At 41.2% G+C, this 9,636-nt stretch overlaps 1 protein-coding gene across 1 annotated transcript in view; it reads right to left on the bottom strand.

The window, feature by feature from the left end:
• The window catches only part of LOC110329381 (cytochrome P450 2E1), an 11,617-nt gene extending 6,849 nt beyond the window's left edge, over positions 1-4,768 (bottom strand). Inside the window, exons 1-2 of the mRNA XM_021208991.2 lie at positions 4,543-4,768; positions 3,622-3,781 (exon numbers count right to left, since the gene is read on the bottom strand). Coding sequence (XP_021064650.1) covers positions 3,622-3,781; positions 4,543-4,719 — 337 coding nt within the window. The 5' untranslated portion in view covers positions 4,720-4,768. The remainder of the gene's footprint in view (positions 1-3,621; positions 3,782-4,542) is intronic.
• Positions 4,769-9,636: the final 4,868 nt, after the last annotated feature.

The raw sequence follows: 9,636 nt of genomic DNA, 5'->3' as shown, positions 1-9,636 counted from the left end.
AGGAGGAGAAGAAGAAGAAGAAGAAGAAGAAGAAGAAGAAGAAGAAGAAGAAGAAGAAGAAGAAGAAGAAGAAGAAGAAGAAGAAGAAGAAGATAAAGAAAGGATGCACTTAGGTACTGGGTGGGATGTACAGGTGTAGAGGAAGCACAAGGAAAGGAAGCAGCAGGCTGTGTTTCACAGTGTTCCTTCCGAGCACCTGTTTTCTTTGGTTTCGTGCTTTGCTCTGAACTTTTACCATGCTAAATAAACTGCAGGCAGCCACTCTAAAAATGGACTCTCCTCTTTCTGCCTCCTGATAGAATTCGTAAGCAGCATATCTGAACTCATAGATTTTTAACCTTCACAACATAAGCCCTTCAACTCAAGGCTTTATGGTTTCAAAGTAACATCCTTTACTAAAGTCTAAAGGTCAGAAGACTTCCCAGTTTACATTAAGATAAAAGACAGAGTACGATTTCCTCTCAACAAAATGGTATGGTGTGCGTTCCCTTCAAAGAAAATGTATTGTTTTCCTCCCAGAATATGGCCTGGTGACCCCCATGAAGACACTGGGAATCAGCGACTCTGAAAAGAGTTTTTCTTTCCTTCTTTCTCTAGCTCAGCTAATTCTGTGGGCATTTTTTTCATTCCTCAAAACGGAATCTAAGTCCTCCTGAGTGATGGCTTGCTAGTTGTCTCTTGGAGCTCTTGGATCCCCTTAGAGCCAGTTCAAGGTATACAGGGACAGCCCCACCTGGTCCTACCCAGCTCTTGCCTAGAAAAGCCCTCTGGTCCCTCTCCACTCCAGGAGTCCATCCTTTTCTTTATCCTCTTCCCACCACTTCTCTTTCTTACCTACCATCATTTCTTCAATAAATAATGTTTTGGTATTTACTGTGGCTAAGGCACCTACCTACTAGGTTCTGAGCATTCTGAGACAAACTAAAATGAGTTATAACCACATGGGGTGCAGAGCTTGCTTGCATCTTATACTCTCATAATCTTTTCCATGTTAACAGTCTAATTACATGTGAGATGCCTAGTGGAACACGCAGCAGCATGTGTGGGAGTTCTCAGGGAACATATGCATACTATGGTCTAAAGAACTTTCTAGAACAAGAGGTGGCTAGCCTGAGAAGGGAAAGGGATGTATGTGTCATGAGCTGAGTGCCATGGATCAGTTTTACCCTTAACATTAAAGGAGTCACTCAGTGGCTGAGAGTGGCAGAGCTGGCAGCCAACCTCTGCAGCAAGGGGCCTTTCACTAGGCTGGCTATCCAGGTCAGGACCCCAGTCTCTCAGCATTTACTCAAAGATGCGTGCACTTATCTCGGTACATTTCCACACACCTGTGCTTAATGTTATGTCATTAGAACAACCATTCACACGACGAATACTGGAAACTCAAAGTCATCCTTACCCAAGGCCCAGCTGAGTTTATAAGAGCCCGCTCTTGTGTGGGATGCATGGCAATAGGACTTTAGAGCCCCCAGGCAGGGGCAGCAAATGCCTCTTGAATCTAGCCTGTGGAGAGACAGACTAATTGCACTGGCCCATATCCTGAGCTGGGCTAGAGGACATATAAAGGTTTGTGCCCTTCCCAGCAGGTCCTTGTCACCTTGCTTGGTCCCTCTTCAATCAGAGGACAAGGGCTGAGATAGTCACTTCTGATTTTTTCCCCCTGAGATAGTACAGACATTCACAGTATTGATTAGAGGACATCAAATGCCTGAGGTAAAATCATTTTGGAAACACAGACTGGGAAACCACACTAGACACTGAGGAGAAGACATAAAGCTGGCCATGCTTTGACCTAAAATCTCACACAAAAGGAAAAAGCTTCATAGAAACTCATCACCAGTGTTGACTCAGGTGGAATCAGGGCATCTTATCTCTCATCTGCTTTGGATACTTAGAGTGAAAAAGAGGAAGTAAGAAGGTACAGCTAAGATGGAGGCTGGGGAGGCAGGTGGCACCAGTGAGCTGGGAGTAGCTCTGGCTCTGGGTGCTCACACTCAGCAGAAGGTGGAGCAGTGAAAACAGAAAAATTAGCCTGCATTCCCATCTGTAGGGGAGAACAGCTCTCTCTCTCTCTCTCTCTCTCTCTCTCTCTCTCTCTCTCTCTCTCTCTCTCTCNACATATGCTCTCTCTCTCTCTCTCTCTCTCTCTCTCTCTCTCTCTCTCTCTCTCTCTCCCCCCTCTCTCCCCCCCTCTCTTTCCCTCTCTCTGGAGCTCACTAGCTACAATAGAGGAAATCAAACACCTAAAGCCTGGCCCATCCCTGCAAACAGAGTGCCAGGCAGGGGTAGGTAAGTGGTGAAAGGACTTGGGTACATGCAACCAGCTCAGAGACAGTTGAGACTGAGTGGATAGAGTCCAAGAAGCGTAGAAAACACAAGAGCCCGAGAAGCAATCCTCTGGGGAAGACTTCCTGGGTACAAAAACAACCCATCTGCCATTCTCTATTGCCACACCACCCCCAGTAGGATCTGGTGACAAGTTCCACAGACTGAAGCGACTGACCTCAAAAGGGGGAGGCCTCCTGGAACCGGTTGTGGAACTCTTTGCCAGAGGGGGGGGGGAATACTGAGCTGTAGTTCTCATGGCAATCTATCTGTTTTGTTTTCTCTTATTCCCTTTCTTATCTACATGTTCCTGGTAGCCTAGATATTAATCGAGAATAATGGGTAAGAAACTATCTCTAGAGATGGGGTCACTAACATGACCTTATCCCCGGGGAAACCAATGCTTTACTTTTTAGATCATTTACAAAACTATTATGATAGATACAAGTTTTCCCAACAATAAAATTTTATATGGCTACACATGTGTCATCAGAGGTGGGTTTTGGTATACGGTAAAGAAAGCCTTAATTGAAAGCATTAAAATAGTTTAAATTTATGCATTGAAGATTTATAAAAAAAACAGGCATTAGATGTTAAATAATAATTGACCATAGGGCTGGAAAGTTAGTTTAGTGGTTAAGAGCACTGACCTTCAAAGATTTATTAACCTGCTCGTGGAAATATGCCACTAGCCTTGAATGACTGCCTTCACTGAATACATCCTTTTAGAATTGTTATATTTTGATGATTTATAATGATGTTACTTGTTCTGTTTGTGATTCACTGAATACATAGTTTCAGAGTTGTGATGCTTGGATGATTTTTGTGCTTTACTGTGCCAAATGATTTTCATTGGTATTTGTGATTGTTTCACTGGATACAGTTTCTAAGAGATGTGGTGTTTGGTTTTTAATGCATAAAATCCCCTGCTTGAGAGCTGCAAAATACACTCAGATTCAAACTGCTTCTGTGTTTGTTTCTGTTTGTCACTGCCAAATCCTTACTCACCTAGCTTCAAGGACCCTCATTCCAGAGACCCCCATACCCGACTGGGATGATTCGTGACACTCTATAAGTTGATCAGGGCTATGGTGAGGGTTGGGGTCCGGAGGTGTCATGGGTTCACAGTGCCTGCTCAGTACAACCTGAAAAGCAGCTTCCATGCAGGTACAAGACATTATCTGAGTCTTCGCCTCGTTCTTTATTCTGTTGCTGCCACTAAGATTCATAGGATCAAATGGTACTCACATTATTCTGTTAATTTGCCCCCTTCAACAGCTCAAGAAGCCAACTTACCCTTGTTCTTGTACTCCTGGAACACAGGAATGTCCCCTCGGCCAGAGAACTCATTCTTGTGGTTCAGTAGCACCTCCTTGACAGCCTTGTAGCCATGTAGGACCACGATGCGCTTCGGACCCAGGTGCAGTGTGAATACTGGTCCATAGCGCTTTGCCAACTACAGGGTCCAATGCACAGAAGATAGAATGGACTTAGCCTGCTTTAGACAGCCCACATCTCCTGTTATTGTTCCTGTTCTTCACAGAGAGTTAGGGGGACTTGGGGAAAGGGCGTTTTGTCTCATCTGATGTGGGGATACTCTTTCCACCTTAAGCTTCTAGGTTTTCAGGGGAACCTTCTTTCTATCTAGACACAATTCTCTTCTCTGTGCTGGTTTAATCAATGCCAACACCCACCACCTTCTTGTTTGCTTCTAAAGTTAAGGCTCTAATTTACCTAGCAGTACAAACTAACTTGGAGCCAATGCTCCTGAAGCCTAGCTACCCTGCCACATGCAAAGGCAATCCTTAACAGACACCAAGCATCAATTCCATGCCTGGAAGCATTTTTAGTCCATGCAATGTTCACAGCATTAGCAAAAGGCAGATGCTGTTATTCTGGTGAGTCACAGCTAGCTCAGCATTTTCCTTTTCAGTCTGTTCATTGACACAGGTTGATACTAGCCAGGATATACCTGCCGTATCAGTTGGCACAGGATGTTACCAACAACATCAGTATCTCATAATCACTTCAAATGCTCAGGGCCTCTGGGCCTGTATGGCACTACTCACAGTGACTGTTCCATGCCCAAGATGGACTGAACTGTTAATTCAGTATCATGGTAATCTGTCCTTGGATAACAGCTGACAAGGAGTTTAATATATACACATTTTATCTAATTTCTAACTTGTTTTCTTAATGCAGCAATGCTTCTCTTACCTTGGAGAAAGACTTGGGGATATCCTTCAAACTCAGCTGAAAAATATTTCCAAAGAAAGGAACTGGGAAAGGTCCCGGGGGCAGGTTCCAACTTCTATAGATCTGTTTCCAGATGGATATGAGGAGGAGGGTGGCGATCCAGACCAGCAAGGCAATGGTGATGCCAAGAACTGCCATGGTGCTCCTGGGGCTCCACTCTAAATTTGTAGGAATTTCCTGAGGAGAAACAAGGGTTTTATAACGTGTCATTGAGAAGGAGGGTGGCTCATCAGCCAATAACCACCCTTCTCCCTTGGCCTAAGGTACTGGTTTATTATTAGCTGTAGTTGGCTATCATTTCAAAGGCTGAACCTTGGAGCCATTGCCTCCTAGAAGTTGCATCTACTGATCTGACAAGGATGAGGCTGGGCCCTGTCAATACTCTGGTTGCTGGCACCTGTCAGGGTGCTCGTACATGCAGGAATACCTGACCAACTCATAGGTCAGTCCTGGGGGTGGGAGACTGTCCACCCCCATGTCACACTGGTTAGCACAGAGGGCATGCATTCAGATCATGTTTGCATGTGTTTGTTTGCTGGGGAAAGGTTTTTTTTTTTTTTTTTTTTTTTTGCAAGGCAGTACCAACCATTTACTGCTCATTCCAGGCCAAAGACAGCACTAGGCTGCAGCAAGCCCCTGGAACCAGTGACTGAGAATGCTTGAATCTGCACAGTTTACCTGAACACAAACACATTGAGAGTCAGAGTGTCACCAAATGCAGCCACAGTCTGCAGCCAAGTTGAGTAATTCGGAGATTTTTCTGTCTATAATGTTGTTGAATGCCCAGACAATCTCAAGTAATAAATATAGATATTCATGTCTTTTGAAAATAATGGCATTTAATTGTATTTGATTATTTGAAGCAATGATCTCTATTTTATTTGTATTTTACTTAATTGTTTGGACCTTGTAGTTTGGGTCAGGTGATCAGTTGGACAGAGTGACTGCGCCCAGTAGCACAGAAGTGACTGTTTCTTCATGATTTTTATTACATTTGTAGTGCCAAGTGTGCAAAGAGGAAATGATGTTGGAAGAGGTTTCCTCTGTACCTAGTTAACTAACAGTATTAACTCAGCATTAACTGCACTATCAGTACTAATTGAGAGCTGAGATGATGACTTTTATTTTGATTAACACAATTCTTCAATTTTTGTTCTTTTTTTGTTTCTCTTCTCTTCTCTTCTCTTCTCTTCTCTTCTCTTCTCTTCTCTTCTCTTCTCTTCTCTTCTCTTCTCTTCTCTTCTCTTCTCTTCTCTTCTCTTCTCTTCTCTTCTCTTCTCTTCTCTTCTCGCCTCTCCTCTCCTCTCCTCTCCTCTCCTCTCCTCTTCCCTTCTCTTCCTTCCATCCACTTATTCCTTTTTTAGATAGGGTTTCCCTGACTGTCCTGGAGCTCACTCTATAGACCAGACTGGCCTTGAACTTAGAGATCTGCCTCTGCCTCTCAAGTGCTGGGGTTAAAGGTATGTGCCGTCACTGCCTAGCTCAGTTTTTGTTCTTAGACTTTCTTGTTTGAGTCTGGAAATATTGTCTTATGTAAATGCTCTTCTATGCTTACTTTAGAGAATGTTACTTTTAGTTGGTGAATAGGCTTAACTTGTTAATAGTATTGTTGTTGATCTTACATTTTTACTGTAAGCAAAAATAAGACATTGATTTTTGTGTTCTGTTATGTTCTTGGTTTAAATTTTGCTAACTCTAGAAACCATGGAAATAAACGCTTTCTCTCTTTGTGCTTTCAAATGCTTTAACCTGTAGGGGACTTTCTGAACTTGATAGAACTCACTGATAAAACAGTAGAGAGAAGGTTTGCTGGAGTTAAAGTATTTTTTTATTAATTAATTTATGTATTCACTTTACATCACGATTGCAACAGTCCCTTGCTCCTCTTGGTACCCCCTTACATGGTCCCTCCTCACCTTCCCTTTCCTTTACCTCTCTGAAGGAGGAGGTCCCTCCTGGTGGTCCAACCCACCCTGGCACATGAAGTCACTACAGAACTCGGTACATTCTCTCCCACTGAGTCCAGACACAGCCCAGCTAGGGGAGCAAGATCTATAGGCAGGCAACAGAGTCAGAGTAAGCTCCTGCTCCAGTTGTTGGGGGACCTGCATGAAGACCAAGTAAAGTATTATTTATAAATAATTGAAAGATACTCTGGGGGAGTTAAGAAATGGATTTACTATATAACCCAAGGTGCCTTAAACTTGAGATTTAGAAATATATGCTTAGCATCGAGAAGATACTTTTGCTTTTGGGATGCTTAGGCAAGAGGATGCATGAGTTCAAGGACAGCCTAGGCTACATAGAGAGATGCTATCTAAAAACAATGAACTCCCACAAAACAGCAGCAGCAGCAACAACAACAATGACAAAAACCCTCTACAAAAACATTGATTAAAAACAAGATACTTTAAATTGGGAAATAAAACACCTCCAATAATAGATCTAGACTATAAGAAGTAGATGAAACCCAAGACAAGACTCCCAATTAAACCTCAAAAAATATTTTCAACAAAATCATAGAAGAAAAATTTCCTAACCTAAGGGAGGAGATGCCAATAAAAGTACAAGAAGCATACAGATTGGACCAGAAAAGAACGTCTCCTCACCACATAATAATCAAAACACTAAACATACAGAACAAAGAAAGAATATTAAAAGTTGCAAAGTAAAAAGAGCAAGTAACAACATATAAAGGTAGATATATTAGAATTACATCTGACTTCTCAGTAGAGACTCTAAAAGCCAAAAGGTCCTGGACAGATGGCACCTTAGACTACTATATCCAACAAAAATTTTAATCATCATAGATGAAGAAAACAAGATATTCCATAATAAAATCAAATTTAAGCAATATCTATCAACAAATCGAGCCCTACCAAACTCCACTCCAAACTAAGGATGTTAACTACACCCATGAAAACATCAGAAATAATCTTATGCCAGCAAAACCAAAAAAAGAAACACACACACACACACACTACTACTACTACCACCACCACCACCACCAACGAAATAACAGAAATTAACAATTATCATTCATTGATATTTCTCAATATCAATGGACTGAGTTTCCCAATAAAAAGACACAGGCTAGCAAAATGTATATGAAAAAAGAATCCACCCTTCTGCTGCATACAAGAAACATACTTCAATATCAAAGATAGACATTACCTCAGAGTAAAGGATTGGAAAAAAGATTTTCCAAGCAAGTAGACCTAAGAAGCAAACTGGTAGCATTCTAGTAGCTAATAAAATGACTTCAAACCAAAATCAATCAAAAGAGATGAGGAAGGACAATTCATATTCACTAAAGGAAAAATCTACTAAGATGACATTTCAATTTTTAGCATCTATGCTCCAAATACAAGGGCACCTACATTTGTAAAAGAAACATTACTGAAGATTAGACCACACATTGAAAGAGGGAGACTTCAAAACCCACTCTTTTTTTGTTTTTGTTTTTTTAAAAATTAGATATTTTCTTTATTTACATTTCAAATGTTATCCCCTTTCCTAGTTTCCCCTCCGAAAACCCCCTATCCCTTCCTCCCAATCCCCTGTTCACCAACCCACCCACTTCCTCTTCCTGGACCCTCCAGTCCCCTATATTGGGTCATAGAACCTTCAAAGGACCAAGGAGACAGCTATATCAGGTTCCTGTCAGCAAGCTCTTGTTGGCATCCATAATAGTGTCTGGTTTTGGGATGGAGCCTATTAAAAAATAGGGTACAGAGCTAAACAAAGAATTCTCAACTGAGGAATACCGAATGGCTGAGAAGCACCTACAAAAAAATGTTCAACATCCTTAGTCATCAGGGAAATGCAAATCAAAACAACCCTGAGATTCCACCTCACACTAGTCAGAATGGCTAAGATCAAAAATTTAGGTGACAGCAGATGCTGGTGAGGATGTGTAGAAAGAGGAACACTCACCCATTGCTGGTGGGATTGCAAGCTGGTACAAGCATTTTGGAAATCAGTTTGGTGGTTCCTCAGAAAATTGGACATAGTATTACCAGAGGATCCAGCAATACCACTCCTGGGCATATACCCAGTAGATGCTCCAATATGTAATAAGGACACATGCTCCACTATGTCCATAGCAGCCTTATTTATAATAGCTAGAAGCTGGAAAGAACCCAGATGTCCCTCAACAGAGGAATGGATATAGAAAATGTGGTACATTTATACAATGGAGTACTGCGCAGCTACTAAAAACAATGAATTTATGAAATACTACACTCTTATAAATGGACAGGTCATCAAAAACCAATCAAGCAGAAATCCAATTAACCAACCAAACAAACTAAATAGAGAAAACTAGAGCTAAAAGACAATATAAACCAAATGGACCTAACATATTTACAGAACATTTTACTCAAACACAAAAGAATATATTTTCTTCTTAGTAGAACATTCTCCAAAATCAACCACATACTTAATCACAAAGCAAGTCTTAACAGATATGAGAAAACTGAAATAAACCTCTGCATCCTATCAGACCACCATAGGTTAAAGCTGAATTTCAATAACAACAGAAACAACAGAGAACCTACAAACTCATGGAAACTGAACAACACTCTGCTAAATGACTACTGGGTCAAGACAGAGCAAAGAATGAAATGAAAGACTTCCTCAAATGCAATGAGTGTACCCATACCCAAACTTCCAGGACACAATGAAAGCAGTGCTAAGAAGAAAGTTCATAGTACTAAGTGCCTACATAAGAAATTGGAGAGATCTCATGCTAGTAACTTAACACCACATCTGAAAGACCCAGATCAAAAAGAAGCAAGCACACCAAAAAGGACTAGAGGGCAGGAAATAGTTAAACTGAGGGTTAAAATCAATAAAATAGAAACAGAGAGAACACTACAAAGAATAAATGAAACAAAGAGTTGGTTCTTTGAGAAAATAAAAAAGACAAACCCTTATCCAAACTAACTAAAAGGCAGAGAGTAAATATCCAACTTAAGAAAATTAAAAACGAAAACGGGGACATGACAACAGCATGGGGGAAATCCAGAGAATCATAAGGACATACTTTAAAAA

Source organism: Mus pahari, chromosome 1 (assembly GCF_900095145.1).
Source record: "Mus pahari chromosome 1, PAHARI_EIJ_v1.1, whole genome shotgun sequence".
Lineage (NCBI taxonomy): Eukaryota > Metazoa > Chordata > Mammalia > Rodentia > Muridae > Mus > Mus pahari.
Note: the sequence above shows the minus strand (reverse complement) of the source record. Positions and strands in the feature narration are given on the sequence as shown.